The sequence below is a fragment of the Oryzias latipes genome, chromosome 11 (assembly GCF_053564925.1).
Source record: "Oryzias latipes strain Hd-rR chromosome 11, Olatipes_Hd-rR_3.1".
Classification (NCBI taxonomy): domain Eukaryota; kingdom Metazoa; phylum Chordata; class Actinopteri; order Beloniformes; family Adrianichthyidae; genus Oryzias; species Oryzias latipes.
The window spans coordinates 1730285-1749225 of record NC_136247.1 but is presented as its reverse complement, the minus strand read 5'-3'; the positions used below and the strand labels follow the sequence as shown (position 1 = coordinate 1749225).

General features: G+C 43.8%; 1 protein-coding gene and 1 long non-coding RNA gene across 7 annotated transcripts; one reads left to right on the top strand and one right to left on the bottom strand.

Moving 5' to 3' along the window:
* The first annotated feature begins 276 nt into the window (after positions 1 to 276).
* On the top strand, positions 277 to 9739 carry LOC105355165 (lymphocyte antigen 75-like). Of its 6 annotated transcripts, none has more exons than XM_078955246.1 (9): positions 278 to 612; positions 716 to 1042; positions 2132 to 2252; positions 3143 to 3228; positions 4910 to 4947; positions 5072 to 5458; positions 5729 to 6156; positions 7074 to 7166; positions 7426 to 9739. In XM_078955246.1, exons 4-9 carry the CDS (start codon positions 3218 to 3220, stop codon positions 7459 to 7461), a joined length of 993 nt encoding a protein of 330 aa, XP_078811372.1. In that variant the 5' UTR covers positions 278 to 612; positions 716 to 1042; positions 2132 to 2252; positions 3143 to 3217; the 3' UTR covers positions 7462 to 9739. The 6 variants fall into 6 exon arrangements, with proteins under 6 accessions (XP_078811375.1, XP_078811373.1, XP_078811372.1 ...); XM_023959930.2 differs by adding an exon at positions 4430 to 4538 and having other exon boundaries at positions 279 to 1042; positions 7432 to 9739; XM_078955248.1 differs by adding an exon at positions 4430 to 4538 and having other exon boundaries at positions 280 to 1042.
* Positions 9740 to 12982: 3243 nt separating this feature from the next.
* LOC111948241 (uncharacterized) lies at positions 12983 to 15302 on the bottom strand. The gene is made up of 5 exons (XR_002874193.2): positions 15174 to 15302; positions 13889 to 13956; positions 13733 to 13810; positions 13325 to 13409; positions 12983 to 13197 (listed from the first exon to the last, which is right to left on the bottom strand). It is a non-coding gene; the product is annotated as an uncharacterized LOC111948241 (long non-coding RNA).
* Between the last annotated feature and the right edge of the window lie 3639 nt (positions 15303 to 18941).

Below are 18941 nucleotides of genomic sequence, written 5' to 3'. Positions count from 1 at the left end.
TTTACCCTATAGGCTTAATCAGGGTGATAACACCTCCGAGAGGGAGGAGCTCTCTACTAAGTCCTCCTCCATGACTCCATGAAGGGAATAAAAGCTCATAAAGTACCCTGACCAGACCTGCCTGTGGGCGCTTCCTGAAAGCCTGCAGCAGTGAGTTAGCTCATGTCTTCTGCTCTTCAACCGATCCCTGGTTGAACATTTCATCCCCACCATCTAGAGATCATCTATCATCGTCCTTTCTACCTTCCTTGAAGGTTCAAAGCGCTTTACAGTCACAAACCCTTTCACACATTCACACACAAACTGATAGCAGCTCCGCTGCCGGACACTGGTGCCAAACTTTCACCAGAGGCAAGGTGGCGTTCAGTGTCTTGCCCAAGAATACTTCAACACATGAGCGGGCAAGGAGGGAATCGAACCTGTCTTACCACTGCACTATGCCTGTCATGAAAAGCTTTAAGAAGCTTGTTTTAGAACAGCGGTTAGGATCCTGGTCTTCCCCCACACCTACCAGGGAATCTTCATCACACCTGCCACCCATCTTCTCATCAGCCTCAGCCTTCATGTGGACTCCTCACCCTTCAGCCGACGTCAGTCTGTCTGCTTCATGCGGTAGAGTTCAGACCCATGTTACGCTCTAAAGCCTAGTCTACCTTTGGTTCTATTCCAAGTGCCACATGCTGCAAGCTTGTCCACTCTATGTTTGCCTCTCCAGGAATCACCAGCAGCTACGCCTCCACCTTTGGTCACCGTTCAGGACTCCAAGCAAGGTTCCATTCCGTCACCTCTCAAAGCCACGAATCTTCCAAGCCTGAACCCTCCACCAGCCCCAAGACTCAATAAAGACCACTTATTCAGCCACCTCCTGTTTCTGTTGGCTTCTGGGTCCAGCCACGCTCATCATAACACCAGCTGCATGGATGACAGTCCCACACACACTGATCTGCTTCAATTTGCACACTGGCAGCAGAAAGAGGTAGATGATGCGGTGCTTACCCTGTTGCATGGAGCCTTCAGTCATCTGGAAAAGCCCAAGTCTCGTGTAAGACTGGTTTTTGTGACTTCTCAAGTGCCTTTAACACTCTGCAACCACACATCATGTGACGTAAACTGCTTCAGATGGACGTTCATCCTCACCTTTCACCTTTCACCGTTCATCCTGGAAGATGAGATTTTCCAGAGATGAGAATTTTAAAAACTGCAATGAGAAGAAACTGAACAGAAACTGTAGGAATTCAGTCAGATTGGAGCAAATGCACATAATAACCACTAGAGGGAGGCTGACAACAGTTAAACAAACACTCAGCTCCAGGCAAGTGAGCAGAGCTCCTCTTTGGAGATACCTCCAACCGTCTGGATCTCATCCTTCAAACTGAGGCCATCTGTAATTGGAAACTGTCAGTTTTGGCTCCAGACAAACAGTTCTCCCAGGAGTCTGACTTTCACCACTGATGCCGATGCAAGAACTCAAGCTGAAGGCCAACCCAGCAGTAATGACGCGTCCAAGGTACCGAGTCCTGCAGATCATCTGTCCCCAAAGAGGACTGACCAAAGAATAAAAAAGGAGGAGGTCACTTCCTGTTAGGTACATCAACAGCTAGGATCAAGGCGCGGGTTGATGCTAGAGGATGGAATTCCTGTATCGGAACAAAACTGATATCACATTGTAAATGTATTGCAGCTTTTCTAGATTGTTAAGACACTTTTCTTGAAAGCTGCTATCCTTTTCTCTGGGAACACAAAACACAATTTGTCAAGCTACAGTGACAAAACCTCAAACTTTCACCTCAAAAAAGTTCAATCTGTGCTCAAAATGACACTTTGTTGTGAAATTGTGCCGAGTCAGTCAAAATAAAAAAGCAACACTGAACAGTCACTAAACACTTCGTAGAAAGATAGAAAACACAATGCTCAGGACATGAAGCAGGAGAAAGAAACCTTTATTGACTTCAAGCTAAATGCATGTTGCAGAAAACCTGGGCATTTAGGACCTTTACAAAAAGAAAAACAGAAATCTTTTGCATTTACATGTAGGAACTGTTAATATAAACAAGCGTTTTTCACTTGTGTACAAGTAAAAATAAAGTCAAAAATAAATACAAATAAGTGCATTACTCATGTCTCTGTACAGGGCAGGACACAGGACTTCATCCACATCACAGGCCACATTTTCTCTGGCCAGGCAGAGGGGGAGGAGCCCCCTGGCATGCCGGATGCTGGCTTGGTAGGCCTCCACACCCATCTCACCACAGGCAAGTCCCATGGCTGCTGTCCCATGACCCTGGTGTGAGGTTGGCGTTCATACACCTTCAACCGCCACGAGGAGAAAAATTCCTCAATAGGGTTTAGGAAAAGGAGTACAGTGGAAGGCAAAGATTGAGAAAACCCAGTCTCAGTGGGTTGTCATATTGAACCACTCTCTAACCTGGGGGGCTCTGTGAAAACTCACATTGTCCCAAACAACAACATCGATGGGATGCTCATCCTGCTGCCCTAACAGAGCATCTCACATGTGATTGAGGAAAATCAGGAGTCGGCGAGTGCCGCAGGGCAGGCTGGCATGATGGTGGACAACCCCACAATTGCTGGTTTCAGCACATAATGTGACATTGCTACCATGCTGCCCAGGAACACCAACAATGGCCCGATAGCCAATGACATTACGGCCGGCTGACACTGTTGACACCCTCAAATTGACATGGTCCTCAATGATCTTCTGCATAATTTCACTCAGTTTAATGGCATTATTCTCATGGACCATATCAACATTTAGTGTCTCTTGGTGTGGGGAGAACATACCTGTCCTCCCACCCTCATGTGTCAGTCTTTCAATTCTATGTAGTTACAAAAACATATACATAAAAACTAGGCCTACAAACAGTTATAGCAGCCCTCCATTACAATACAGTACAGTGGTACAGTGTGTATTTACAGTACACTGTATTACAGCATATAGAGCTGGTAAGTTCTGCACATATTTTCCCACATTCACTGATGGTTTTTAGAGGTCCCGTGGGGTTTTACAGATGGGCGGGGCTTACCAGCTCTATAGTATGTCATACAGTGATTGTTGTCTATATTTACATGCTGTACTATAATGTCAGCAAAAGGTATTTACCCGTTCTCTTCTCTAAATCTTCAGAATCCTGAGTATTTTGCTCGTGATAACTCCAGCAGCAGAGTGGGGTGGAGTCATCTGTGGATCTGCTGAGGTGTTATGAAGTCAAGGTAAGCTCTTCTGCATTGTTGGACAGGCTGCTTTACATCTTCCTCTTCAAAATAACTCACAGATTTTTCACTAAGTTTAGGTTGGAATAGATTTTTCTCAGTCACAGAGGTACTCTGGCCTTTGTAACTAGATTTCATTCTCATTTGTGACTCTGTCTATGTCTAATGGAGATATGGAGAAGCAAAAGTATCTTTGGAAAGAAGGTCAGCTAAAAGAAGCCTTTTGTGTTCCAAAACCTCCTGTTGAAAGACATCAGGAATGATGAGACAGACTGGAGATCGAGCTCAGATTTGCTGCAAGCAGCAGATAAACAGAGATTCTTACAAAATAAGAGTGTTCGGAGACAGAAAAGCAACAGTCATTGGTGAGGGTGCGTACAGAAAAACGAATCTGACAGTCAACTGCAAAATCAGTTTCCCTTGCAGGTATTCAAGCTATAAACACACAGGTCTCCTTATTTTCCTAATGCACAGTTTTTAAGGTCAAATGCTCCATTTCATCCCCTTCATTTGTTTATGTTAAGCTTCTGTTCTCTTGAGCAGAACAAACTAATCACAGTTGATTTGCATTATTTCCTGGAGAAGGAGGGTAAAAACCTAAATATGAGGCAGCAGGAAAACAGTGCAGCAAATCTACAGCTGATAAACTCATTAAAAAAGGTTATAAAGGCTTTGTGTGTAAAAAAGAATCACTAGAGACCTCATTTATGAAGGATAAAAGGATAAAACAGAGTTTCAGACTCTTTGTTCAAACATTGCCTTGGTTTCACGGACTTTTAGTGGTGTTTGATTACCGTCGATCTTTCTGATCAATAAACCTGCTGCAGTTGGATCAATTGGACTGTCTGTCTGTTTGTAACACTTTCTGTGTAGGGTTTGTCCAAAAACCTGCTTCACAGGTTGATTGGTGGTTTTGTCTCTGTGAGTGAGTGTGGGTGTGGTGTTTGTCTCTGTGATTGACAGGTGTCAGGGTGAACCGTGGCTGCACATGACAGCAGCTGGTTAGGCTTCACCTTCCCATGATTCTAAATGGGAATATGAGGGCCTAGAAAAGGGATGGATGGGTGTAAAGTGTTTTTTTGTCCTCATTTTACTAATGTTAAAGTTTGAGGTCAAACGCCTAATTTCACCGGCTTTGTTTGCGCTCCTCTTCTAATGACGGGAGCAAATACATGAAAATCAGTTTCTTTCTTGCAAACAGACCAAAACAAAGAAATAAAAAGGAGAGCTGCCTGTAAAAGCTATAGATAAGTGATCATTGGTGAGAGCACAGGAAGGCTGCCAGGAAAAGAAAGGATCTGCAAACCAAGGTAGGCCCGATTTACTACAAATTCTGTAAATCTTCTGCTTTCAGTCGTACTTCAGGACATGTTTAGCAACTGATTTCTATAAGGCACGGAATCATTTCATGAAAAAATTATTTTAGATTTTTACAGACTTCCCTTTATAAGGATGTTTGTATTTTTTATGATGTTTTACGTCTCATCAGCCCTCAGAACTTTGAGATTCAGAGAAACAGAAAAGTCAGCTTTATGGAAAACAAGACTTGAATGTAAATACATAGATTTTCTTGGGGAAACACGGGCTTTACTGTGTTAAGTATTCTGATGAAAAGTTAAATTCAACTGTAAACAGGTGTATAGATGGACTTTAACAGCTTATCAATGTGTGGGATTTTCAGGATGGTCAGGACACTCCTGCTATGTGTCACTCTCTCAGGTAAACGTTTTTCATGGTAACATCCAAAGTTCTGCTTCAACTACACTTCATGAATTCAGTCAATGATAAATGAAATGAGTTGAATAAATCTTCCTATCTTCATAAAAACCCATCTGTCCATCAGTTCTCTCCCTTCCATCTACAAGAACAGAGGCCTTTTTTAGAGAGTATCACCATGTGAAGGCCCTGAAGACATGGGAGGAAGCCCAGCAGGCCTGCAGACAGCTGTACTCTGACCTGGCCACAGTGGCCAGTCCTGCTGAGAGCACCAGGCTGTTGGGGGCGGTCCAGGAGCCTGGAGAACTGGCATGGATCGGGCTTTATGACAACATGGCCAAGTGGAAGTGGACGATGGGACATCCAGACTTTGACAGCAACATTGACTATCACAACTGGCAGTTCGATAACCCTAAATATAAAGGTACCAAAGACACCTGTGGGACGATAAGGTACAACGGACTTTGGCGTGATGAAATCTGCGACACAGAGCGTCCTTTTGTCTGCTACCATGGTGGGTTACAGTGTTCAGTGTTTAATAAAGAAACCCTAAACTATCCCAAAGATTCCTTCTTTCATGACAGTCTAAAGATAACGATTGTCTTTCAGTTGAATGATAACTGGAGGATGTCAATGTAAAAATGTTGTGTTTTTCTGATAATTTAGCCTTAAAATGGAATAAAGACTTTACAGATATTAGCACACTCAGATGACGAGAACTGTTCTCAGTAAATATAATTATAACAATACAAAAACTTTCTGATATTTCTGTTTTTTCTTCTAGGACAAGGCCCTTCACAGTTCATTTTTGTGAATACATTGATGACTTGGGACATGGCTAAAACCCACTGCAGGTCTCTGTACACCGACCTTGCTAGAGTCAACAACGTGTCTGAGAATGAACAAATCTTCGCTCTGCTGCCGCGAAATGCCTGGATTGGCCTCCACAGACGCCCCTGGTCTCCCTGGTCAGATCAGACCGCTGCTAACTTCACAAACTGGGAGGTTGACCAGCTTGTCAATTTGGACAACACCCTTGTTTCATGTGGTGCGGTCAACACCACCACAGGGCTGTGGTTTAATGTCAGCTGTGCAGAGAAACACAACTTCATCTGTCAAAAATTGATTCCGCCTAGAAGCAGAGTGAGGCTGAGGTTCCAGTCTGGAGCTGACCTGACTGACCCGGAGATTCAACTGCAGATTTTAGAGCAGGTATCGGCTTCTCTGCTTTTTAGTAAGGATCGGTTTATTGTTCAGGATTAAGAATAAATAGAACCTCCACCACTTTTTCTGAAAAGCAGTTTCTCGTGTAGCTGAAGCTCATAACATGGCAAGCAAAGCAGACCTACTGTAGCTTGGACAGGAATGTAATTTCCTTAACGTCAGGAATGAGCAGAACAAACACATATCTCTGCTCAGCTGCATCCATCCATCCATCCATCCATCCCACTGAATCCCATTTGGGGTCATGGCGTTGCTGGAGCCTATCCCAGTTACTGTTGGACGAAGGCAGGCTGCTCCCCCGGGTCAAACCTTCTCTTGCACAGACTAACAATATGCAATGCCTGTGTAAAAGAGTCATGTGTAAAAACACGCATGACTGAAACTGAGCATCTCTGTAACACAGGAGTCCCAGTTAGGGTCTTTTGGACAGTAAGCACATGTGCTTTTCTGGACTTGTAGCATTCTTGGAACCCTCCTGAGTCCAGCACCAGTTTCAGCTCTAATGAGAAGCAAACAAGGGGACCGTAAGCCAAAGAGATGAAGCGATGCAACAGTCCTGCATTTCTCATTAAAATAAAAAAGCATAAACCCCCAGTAGCAATAGTCCAGGTGGTCTCAGGACTTCGAGCATTGTACACTTTGGTTTGACCTGACCCTCACAGGTGTTTTGGTGTCCTCAATGAGAACTAAAGAAATGATGGCCATTTAGATGCTGACATAATTTCAACTGAATCAGCCTTAATATCCCAGTGAGAAAAGGCTCAGTCTTACAAGGAAAACCCCAAACCCAAGCTGAGAACCTCTGAAAACTGACAAACAATTCTCTGTTGTTTTTTTAAATCAACCGGAGAAGAATAGGAAGATCTGCTGTTGGCTCAGGACTCACACGTGTGCTTTTTATTTAGCTGCAAGCAAAGCTGAAGACTGACAGTTCAACCGACTACCAACTTCGCTGGATTACGAGGGACGGTCAGATCTTTCACAAGGACAGGAACGAGGTAAACCACTTCCCACTCACACTGACACACGCACTAAGACGTACGCACCAACACACACACCTCCTGACCTGACAATGTTTACGATCAAATCTCAGTAAAGCTGCTTAAACCCTGAACCTGCTTTACAATGAGTTAGTGAATCGCATTGTGATCATAACAGAGCTCAAACCCCAGACTTGCAAACCACAGCCTGTGAGATAGAAAACATAGAGTGCTGAAAATAATTTGCAATATTTCTGTGTTCCTATGTGTGCTTGAGGGGCAGGAAACTGAGCTGATCGGCGGACGTCGATGAGATTCTCCCTGAACCTGCAGACTCAGCTGATGGAGCAGCCGCTGGCTTTTCTGAAAGCAATATTTAGGACATCAGACAATAGCTCTGAAACACTGAATGTTGTGCAGGAATGGAAACTGTTGGTGTTTTCTTCTAGTAAGCTCCTCTGTCAATGTTTATCTGGGATTGTTTGACTGTATCCATCATTGTCGGAAGTTTTAGTAGAAAAGGAACCTAAATGACATGTTTACATTTTTCTGATTTATTAAAAAGAAAATATCTCATTTTAGAGGGAAAAACATCCTTTCTTGTAACAAATTGTGTGTTGGGAAACTCATTAAAAAAGTGTGGTTCTATAAAAACACTGATGACAGCTTGCAGCTTCAGATCAGATTTCACATCTTTGGTCCTAAACAGCAATGAGACTTAAAGTGGAACAGGTGATTGACCCTTTTGGTCAAAAGATCTCAAAGTCCTGAAGCATCTCTGCGTTTAGACATTCTCTTCAGAAGCTTTTGCTAACACAGGGAGGTCATGCTGATCCCGTCCAAGCTGGAAAAGTGTGCAGAAAAAAGATCCCAAGATTTTTTTTGTTTTTAATCCAGTATTTTTAGTCCCGTCCAAATTGTTATGATTTTCTTTCCTTATACCTCTTTGGATGTGGGCCATTTTCTCCTCAGTTACCCCTGGAATTTTACGTCCAGAGCCTGACCTGTCCCTGTAGGCAGTAGGTTCTAATGCTGCAGGGATTCAGAGATCATTTAAAGGTCTTCACATGGAAAGTGGTCAGCAGCATGTCAACAGTCTAGGTCCTTAAAAGGAAATCTAAAAAAAAACAAAGTTACTCATCTTTACTCAACCTGCCGAGTCATTATAATACATCAAGCCTCCAAATGCTGATCTGTATCATCAGTTACCATGGTTACCTTAAATCCACCTGGAGCAAATTAGTTATGCTTGATCACTAACAAAAAAGAAGCACACACAGAAGTGTGCTAAAACCTTTGCACAGTCCATCAGACAGATTTCATCATCACATCTCGACTTAAACTAGAGAAACTCCCAGCGACTTTATCAGGTTCAAATCTCTGATGCCCAGGTGTTTGTTTAGTTACAGTTTATGTCATACCTGCAGTCTGTCAGCACCTTCGGGCGCATCCCAAAGGTGCTGACAGACCCCGTGCCCACCCCCCAACAGTAATTTAGCTGTGTGATCTGCTGCAGGACCGTCTCAGCAACACCCCAAATGACCTATCCTGTCCCTCATGGCAAGAAGAAGCACCGCTGTTGAATCACCGCTGCTGAAGCAGAGCGGCGGGCCTCAGCTTTCCAGTTTAGACCCCACTAAATCACAAGTTTGAGCCCCTAACTTAAGCCGGCTACTAGGAAGCAAACAAGACGAGCTGTAAACTAGGAGAACTGGGTTTGCTCAAGACAAGGTTTGTTTAGAAAAGAAGAACCTATTAATTATTAAAGTCTGACAAAAGCAAAATATGAATCACCAAATAGGCATTATTTGGCTTTGGCATTTATGTTAGTGCTGTTCCCTGAAAAATCTGTTCAGAGTAAAATATGAGAAAAAGATTTGTATGTCGACTCAAAGTTAATATTAGTGCTATCTTGTGAATTTCTTTTGTCAGGTTTAGTTGAAAATGTGTCACTAAAGGTCTGGCTTAAGTAAAACATTTGATCATGTATGATCCAAATATTTGTTTCTTTTGTAGAAACTGATTTTATGTGAAATGAGACAAAACAAACAAACTGCAACTAAATTCATCACTGACAATGTTGAGGAATGACAGAATAATCTGAGCAACATTTATTGAATGTTTTAGTTATTATCAGTTGATAATGTTCAACACACTATTTACTCAAAAAGGGGGTTCCAAAAGAGGAAAAAGTCATTTCTACAAAAGGATTAGGATCATCATGGCTAATCAAACTTAGGCTGAGTTGCTGTTGTTCCCAAACTCTTCCATTTTGTTATGATAGAGCTGAAAGTTGACTGTGGAATATTTAGGAATGAGGACATTTCACCATTGCATTTGTTGGACAGGTGGCGTCCTATGATGTTTCCACGGTGGAGCTCGTGGAGAGCGACCCATTCTCTCAGAGATGTTTGTAAAAACAGTTTGCATGCCTGATAGCTTGATTTGATAAACCGGTGGCCAGAACAAGTGATTAGGACACCTGATTCTGATCATGTGGATGGGCAAGGGAATGCTTTTGGTGATATAGTGTATATCAACAAAAAAAGTAAATAAAAAAAAGAAAATAAAAATGTAATGTTTTGAAGAAATTCAAGCATAAACTGCTCTTTTTTTGAAGAATGACAGAAAAATTTATATTTTTGAACACTTTAAAGTAGTCTACTCCAACCACTGGCCGCGCACCGGGGAACAATTAATGGCGCGCAATGGTAATGAGCAATTACCATAACCAATGAACAATAAACATTACCCAGTGAGGGTCCTTGGGCAAGATCCTTAACGCTACTGCCAACCTCATAACATGGATTACAAAAACTGTAAAACTATTAAATGAATGAACTCAGAAGGGGTGGGATTATATAAGTTCGCTTCTTCCCACTCCTTTTCAAGCAATAAATCAAGCTATACCTATCTTTAGTTAATGATCACTGTATTTAATTAAGCAAATGTGATTTAAGTGACGTGTTTGTTTTTGTTTTATTTTCTGTCTTTTTAATCTATGCATTTCATCATTTCTGTATTGAGTTTGAGAAACGTGTAAATTCTTTATTGCTTTGACTACAATGCTTGAAATAAATCAATAAATCAAAAAAAAAAATCAATCACCAATCATGGTGTTGATGAGGGGGGGCTGATGCTGTAGTATCGCATGACTTGACAAGACCGGTGTGGCAACTCAACTTGGCGGTGCGTAAGTAGCTGAACAAACATTTCTGTATTATATCGTTTTACCGCCATATCAAATTAGCTGTAAAACTAACATCTGTAAAAGTTCAATAAGCCTTTTGACAGCCTGGAGGACCTGTAGAATTATATAGACGGCTGGTACCTTAGTTATGGGGAAGACCAACACCACCACTCCTTCCTCCAAACGCGCCCGTCCAGAAAATCCTCCCGGAGCTGCCTCCTCCCCAGGCAGCGGAATCAGTGACACCTTAGATTCCAAGGGAGAGTCAGAGTGGGTCCTCATTTCTCCACAGCCCTGAGTTAAACACCGGCTCCCCACAAGGCTGTGTGCTGAGTCCTCAAGACTCAAGAGTACAAGACAAAACTCAAAGAAGGTGCCAAACCTTATGCATTGTTGCTGCCAAGATGAGTCCCTTTGCCCTTATATGACAAAGTAAAGGCAGAGTTAGAAAGAACGGAGAAGATGGGAGTAATTGAGGTCATTGAGGAATCAACAGAGTGGTGCACTGGGATGGTAATAGTACCTAAGCCCAACGACAAAGTCAGGATCTGCTCAGACATGACTCACCTGAATGAATATGTTTGCAGGGAGCGCCACATACTGCCAGCAGTGGATGAGACGTTGGCCAAGTTTGCAGGTGAAACAGTCTTCACAAAACTGGATGCTACAGCGGGATTTGGGCAAATACCTTTACACCCTGGTTCAGTCCCTTTAACCACATTCATCACCCCGTTTGGCCGGTACGGTTATAAAAGATTGCCGTTTGGAATCTCATCTCCCGGAACACTTTCAAAAGAGACTGACCCAAATGCTGTCAGGCCTGGACGGAACCGTGTGTCATGCAGATGACATATTAGTGTTCTGGTCCACTCGGGAGCAGCATGATAAAAGACTGCACAAAGCGTTAGAGCGTCTCCAGCAGGAAGGACGGACTCTCAACAATGACAAGTGCCATTTTGCTGTAGAAAAATTCATGTTTCTGGGTCACATTGTCTCGGCACAAGGTATTGAAGAGGACCCTGGGAAAATCCGAGCGATCATGGAGATGCCTACACCCAAAGATGCTGCTGATGTGAAAAGATTTGATAAGATAAGATAAAGCTTTTGTCATGGAACGAAGACGTGGACACAAGATGCAGGACGACAGAAGTTGTGAAACAAAAGGATTTTCGTACACTAGTAACAGTCATAAGAGAACGATCCGGTGATAAGTGAGGAGGAACACAAGGTATATGTACACATAACAGTGATTGACAACAGGTGAGTAAACAGGTGCTGGCGCTGAAGAAGTCAAGTCAACAGAAGCACCACAGAACACCGAACCGGAACCTAACAAAATAAAAGCCCCAAACCGGAAGTGAAGGTGAACCTAACCGCCCTGGCCCCCGGTACCCGACAGTACCCCTCCCTCAAGGGGCGCCTCTGGGCGCACCACCGGGCTTGTCAGGATGGCGGCGGTGGAACTCCCGGAGCATGTCCTTGTCCAGCATCCTCGATGTCGGCTCCCAGGACCTCTCCTCGGGCCCGTACCCCTTCCAGTCCACCAGGTACTGCAGACCCCGACCCCGCCGCCTGACGTCCATGATGCATCTGATGGTCCATGCAGGCTGACCGTCGATGATACGAGGCGGTGGCGGTTGGGAGGGAGAAGGCTGGAGAGGACTTGTAATGTGTGGCTTGAGCTGAGAGACGTGAAAGACTGGATGAACACGCATAGTACGAGGAAGGCGCAGTCGGACCGCCACAGGGTTGATGACCCTCTCCACCTCGAAAGGCCCGATGTACTTGGGAGACAGCTTCCTCGACTCCGTCCGCAGCTTGATGTTAGCTGTGGATAGGAGAACCAACTGACCTGGTGTGTAGGTAGGTGCAGGTAACCTATGCCGGTTGGCCAGTCTCTAGTTAGCTGCGGACGAGCGAAGAAGAGCAGTGCCACTGCGCAAAAGCCCCCAGAATCAGGACATATATTTGTCTGGATATCCTCAGAAATACCCCATATCTGGTGATATCTACGGTGGATACTCTCCGGACATGACTGTCTCTAAGTTCATGTCCTGAGCATATCAACTCCGAGTATGGGACACTTTTATTCTGATAGAATCTGGAGATGAGATTCTCTCCAGATATGAGATGCGTCACTTGTGATATCCAAGGTCAGGATATTTCCAGATTCTATCCATGTCATATCTGTTGATATCTGATGTCCGTATACTAGTCATATCTGAAGTTAGGATTTGGAACATATGGCCAGCAGGCATATCTGAAGAACTAACACCAGTGATATCTGAGTTCAGGATATTTCCAGATTCTCTCCATGTCATATCTGTTGATATCTGATGTCCGTATACTAGTCATATCTGAAGTTAGGATTTGGAACATATGGCCAGCAGACATATCTGAAGAACAAATACTAGTGATGTAAGTCAGGATATTTCAAGATACCAGTCATCTCAAAAATATATAATAAATGAAAGGTAACAGAAAACCGGTATTACTCAAAAATATTTTATTACAAAATAAATAAGTCAAAAACCACAAACAAACATGCATCCTTTTTTTCTCTTCTGCCAGATAGCAGCTCTTGACTGGTGGTGGGTTTCCTTCAGTAAAGTCAGCTGAGTGTCTCGTGCGTAATTTTGGCTCAATTCCACTCCTCCAGTTTTCATCCCAGGCTTTATGGCATTTCAGCATCACCATGGTTAGCCTAGTGGAGCGCCACTTTGGCGAGGCTTGATAATAAGATGGTTTGTCCTCGTCACTTTCCTCGTCGCTGACATAGTTTGCATTGGCTCTTTTTATTTATGACAGATCCTCTTGATTGAGAATCTTCTCAGCAATTTTGACCCTCTTTTTGAAGAGCTGTGGACCAACAGGAAAGGAAAATATTATTTTAATTAGAGGAAACAACATACACACACATACACAGTTCAACTGGACCATGCACGACCTGAGTCAATGAAACAAGGTCACAAATAGGACAACTCACCTGATCATGCTGACTGGTCCTCCTTGCTTCTATCTCCATTCTCTCTCTTTGCACTTGAGACTGTCAATAGCTCGATTGCAAGCTCCTAGTCGATGGAAATATGAAATGTACAGAAGATGAGGTCAACATATTGCAAACATGTTTCCAAAGTGGAATATTCAAAATGTGCCATGCAGACTGTCACAGTGGCTTATCTTAATTATCCATTGTCAATGCTATATCGTTATTGTAACTTAGTATTTGGTCTTAAGACATGGAAACACTAAATGAGCTGTCTATCACACTAATACAATTGCAATCCTATTCAAAAAATCTCTGAAAAGAAAGTAACACTGATTATTGACATTGAGTCTCTCACTTTATCTCTAACTTATGGCGAGTTGTGTAAATCCAACTTCATGTGCTTACTTCTAACTTGGTGGAAACTCCAATTTGGTTCCACATCTTTCACTGCTGCCGTCATCTCCTCATTGTGGTGTTCTGAAGCTAAAGAAAAGACAATATTTTATAACTGACTGGAGTTCTTGTCAAGTTTCCTAAAATGATAGTGAGAAAGAAACATACTTATCATCTGCCCGGACCTTCCACTGGAGCTGCTCTCCGAGGTTCTTGTGTTTGTGATGGACAAGAATCTGAAAGAAAGAACAAGTCTGTTAGGTTACAGTAACATTGCCATTATGGCCAATGTTCTAGAATACAGGCACCTGCCCAACACAAAACCCCCCCAGCGGCCGAGTGGCAAACTCAAGAACGCATTTAGCTTTAGGAAAGGAAGATCCGCCAACGTTTTCCGACCACGGTCAGAAAGAGAAAAGTCCTCGCAGGAAAGGTCCAACATAGGCTAAACATGAACAACCTTTTTTAAAGTGCAAAAAAAAGTGAACACGTGTTTGTCTGTTTGGCTGCTTTAGTGAATCGTGCTGCTGCTTTTATTCGTCCGTCTTCGTGTTACGTGACCGGAACGCCAACATCATGATAACCGTGTCAGCTATCAGTGAGGATCTTAACGGGGTGACGATGTTTCCTGTCGCGCTGAATTCACGCTCCCATGGAGAGCTCGTAGCGCATTTAGACGTATATTTTCCTGCCACTTTTGACAGAAGTGCAGAGACATCGGGGCGCCTGCGCTCCACCCTCGCCCCGCAGGCTCCTCGCCTCTCCTTTCCCTCCTCCGGCGCCCCTAGCGTGAGGGGAGCCGACGTTCGGACCCTGTGCAGCCGGTTCGGGCGCAGCTGCCGGTGGACCCCCGGCGTGTCTCCGTGCTGCCCGCGCTACACAGGCCCCACGGCGGTGGGGGGCGACGTCTGCCGCTCCAGCGGGGGAATCGGGAGGAGTGACGCCGCGGCCGCCCAACACGTAGAACCAATGAAACCTAATTGACATAGTGCCCAGGGTGTCCAAGATTTGTCCATAACCGCATGAGAATACACAATAATTAGCAAAGATGAATATGTTTATAGTTCAAATCACACACCATATGAGTCCTCTGTAACTTCAAATAAATAAATAAAGTGTGGGTCCGCGGTGATGACGTCCCGCGGGTGATGAGGTTTTACGGTCTGACACCGAATCCCAGGAGAAGCTACTAGGCTGCACGGATGATCCATGATCCATACGGATCACAGGCCCCGGTTCTGCACAGATGTGTGCCGCGGATTCCACCCCCCAAGCCCCCATCCCCTCCACGCACTTCATTTAATCTGTACGGTCACATCCTGCTGTTTACCGCGTTAATGTCGCTGCTCGACGTTTGTCCGTTAGGTGATGACATGTTTCTGGGTTACTTGAAGTTTTATACAAAAGCGAAGTTTTTCAGCACAAAATATTTGTACACACGGAAGATACATACGGAAACTTCGAGGGGGGGGGTCGTATCCGGTGTTCGTGTAGCTTCTTCTTGGTTTTTCCACGTCGTCCAGCCTCTGTGATTATGTTTCAATCGCTTCAGATGAAGACTCTTTTCCTGAAAAAAGGGAAGGATGTGGTTATTTTTGCTACTTAAAATAGCCCCGGAATTGGTTAAATATAACCCCGTAGCCTCCAAGCCCCGAATAACATGCCCATAGATCAAATGTTTTACCTGAACTTATCCGCTCGGCCGGGTCACTGCCGCCAACTCCCGGATCCTCTGAGGTCTTTTCGCTGTGAGGACTACTAGAGGGTGTCCGTGTCTCCTACGGTCAACTTTTATTCTTTTTTCCGTCTTCATCTTCGGACCTAACGCTCCGTGCCGCCATTGTTTTCAAACAGACTGTGTCATAACCATCTTTTTTGGAATTGTACTGAAATTAGAATTTTTTTGGAAGAAGTGTTTACAATTTATCAGTAATCATATTCACCCCAACTTCACTCTGAAATTCGAATATATAATTTTTGGGTTTTATAATAAAAACTTGGACTCAAATAAAAACTAATGTTTGTTTCTCCTTCGGCTTTTCCCATCTGGGGTCGCCACAACGAACGAGTCGCATGGGAAACTTGGCAATGTTTTACGCCGGATGCCCTTCCTGACGCAACCCTCTCAAAGCAACCGGGCTTGGGACTGGCATAGAAGTAGAGAAGGGAACAGGGAGCAGCCCAGAGTTGAACCTGGGTTTCACGGATGGAAGGCACCGCAAACCAGCACGAGCTAAACCTGCTCCCACGAGCTAAACCTGCTCCAAATAAAAACTAATAATTAATGTTATTATTATATTTGGCAAATTGTATATTCATAAATGCTAATTCTATTCATCTTCTATCCCCCCCCCCCCCCCCGTGTTAATCAAACAAATTGAAATGTATCTCAGTTAAATCTCTGAAAGACATAAGAAAGCTGTATGTTTGTATGAAAGTTGTGGAAACCTGAATGTTTTTGTGTAAAATGCATGTAATATGTTTGCTCTCCTGGCTGTACTTACATTTTGAACAATAAAGTTAAAAAAAATAAACTTTCTTCACCCACTCCCTGAAAACACTAAACAGAGCAGCAGTTATCATTGATTTCTTACCAAAAACGATCCTAAAGTTTTTTAAAAGGTTTCTTATGGGTTTTTTTTTGGTATAAATGAGATACTGTTTTACAAAACATCACAAAAGACTTTCCTGCCACTTGATTCATGCTCAGGAAGAAATTGGCTGTTGAAAATGACAAAATTTGTTGTATGCCCGAAGTGCCATTGTATTTATTACCTTTGATGAAGCAATGAGGATATTACTGTATATCTTAATCAAACTTGGGTTGACCTGTCAATACTCTTCACACCTGTTTTTAAACATTTGTGGGAAAATATAAGTGCAGAGCAAACTCTCAAATATATGTGCTTTTGAAGTATCTTGTGCACATAAATTGCTAGGCAAGGCACTTATCAAACAAGTGATACATATAATATCCAGAGACAATACATCTCCTAATGCAGTATCGCCTTTGCAAAAATCACAAAATATGGTGTAGGTACCATAACCTTTCGGCCTGGAACTTCCGTTCGGGGTTCTTTCGACTGAGTATAACGTCACACTACGGTAACCCCACTTGGACAAACTACGTAGCATTGACATCTGCTTGGGCTCTACGTATTTTCATTTCACGTTCCCTTTTGTAATCTAAAGGAGTTTTCCCCCATAAATTGTGTCTGACAATATTCTTTGTCATTTTTATAAAGACATGTTGTCACAATCCGCTCGTTACTCCAGTTTAAGTTCAGCCGTGGCTGAAATTTTTGTCAGCACGGCTAAATGTTGCCCTTCCGGGTCCGTTCTGTCAATAATAAAGCAATGGGTGCACAGATTAAAAGAACTATAAGAGAAAATGAATTCAATAATAATCATAACAATAATAAAGGCACCTTTCGAATACTATCTCCCAGCTCTTTTCGTTTACAACAGACGTCATAATATTATTTATTAATATTATTAATATTAGTATCGTAAATTGGTGAATAAGGCAAAGAGTAAGGTGATGAGGTGTACGAGGTTAAAGGGTGAACGTAGATTGAATGTGGCATTAAATGGGGAGTTGTTGGAAGAGGTAGAGTGTTTTCAGTATTTGGGGTCGTGTGTCTGTGTGGATGGTGGAATAGGGGAAGAGGTAGAGTTTAGAATGAACAAAGTACGAAAGATATGGGGGGGGGGAGTGAAGAGAGTGATTGAATGTAGATCACTGGAAAAGCATGCAAAATGGAGATTCTATGAGGGTGTGGTGGTGCCTGCAGCGTTATATGGGGCTGAAACAGAGTCTGAAAGTGGCGGAAAAGAGGAAGCTGAATGTAGTTGAGATGAGATGTTTGAGGAGTATGTGTGGTGTGACGCGTATGGATCGTATGAGAAATGAAGTTATCCGAGAGAGAACTGGTGTGATGCGAGAGTTGGCTTATAGAGCAGAGCAAAAGGCACTGGGATGGTTTGGACATGTTGAAAGAATGGAAAGGGAGCGTTTGGTGAAAAGGGTATATGAATCTGATGTGAGTGGAGTGAGAATGAGAGGAAGACCACGAATGGGATGGACGGAGGGTGTAAGGAGAGCGCTGAATGCAAGAGGGATGACTGTGGTGCAGGGGAGAGAGGCTGCTCAGGACAGGGATGGGTGGCGAGAGTTTGTGTATGAATGAATGGATGGGTGTGGTAGAGGTCTGGTCTTGGGATGAAGCGGCAAGGGGAAACCAGCCTTGGCTGAGGCCCTGCTGTGGAGGTGCCCACACTGGAGTGTGCAGCTGACCCTGGTGCAGTGTGGTGTGGCTTAGACCAGGCCTTAGACCAGTGTCACACACACACACCAACGCACACACACACGCACACACTGAAGGCGGAGGGTTTGGGGAAGAGAAGGAGGGAGTTAAAATTGTGTGCCCTGTCTAGGCTACCCCACCTTGGTGGGACACAGCCTTGGTAAATAGATAGATAGTATCGTAAATTGTCCAGACCAATCACTGTCTGACACGTCATCAGACCAACACACAGCCAATCACATAATGTGACGTCAGCACTAGTCGAAGGACCCCGAAGGGAAGTTCCAGGCCGAACGGTTATGGTACCTACAGCGGCAATGGTAACTGCGGAGGATATGCACCAGAAATACCTCAACACTTAGATAAGTATACACTACAGATACTACAGGATATTTACCTTCTTCAGTATCTTTACTCCAGATATTTCCAGATTCGACTTCAGGTCATATTCGGAACTTGGATATGACCAAAATAAGACACAACCAGTATCTTTTGCCCGGATACCTTCAGATATGCTGCCTGTCTGGATATGCATTAGAAATGGTCCAGATTCTTTAGATATTTAAGAAAGTATCCACAACAGATATTGAGGATTCTGGCTCTTTTCGCGCAGTGTGCGTGCCTCCCTCCAGATGCGCCTGCAGCGGCGGTAGAGGTGTTGAACCGACGGGACCGTCGCCTCCTTCTCCTGCTCCGGAAACAACGGAGGTTGGTAGCCCAGGGAACTCTCAAAGGGGGACATACCTGAAGCAGATGATGTCATAGAGTTGTGGGCATACTCAACCCACGGCAGCAGGGTGCTCCAAGAGGTCTGGTTACGGGAACAGACGCATCGGAGAGCCACCTCAAGGTCCTGATTGGTCCTCTCGGCCTGCCCGTTGGACTGTGGATGGAACCCCGAAGAGAGACTGACC

Bases quoted from the DNA above. Each gene is read 5' to 3' on its own strand.
- LOC105355165 (XM_078955246.1), top strand. The intron at 6,157-7,073 runs GTATCGGCTTCT...CTTTTTATTTAG, and splicing joins AACTGCAGATTTTAGAGCAG to CTGCAAGCAAAGCTGAAGAC. The intron at 7,167-7,425 runs GTAAACCACTTC...TGTGTGCTTGAG, and splicing joins TTCACAAGGACAGGAACGAG to GGGCAGGAAACTGAGCTGAT.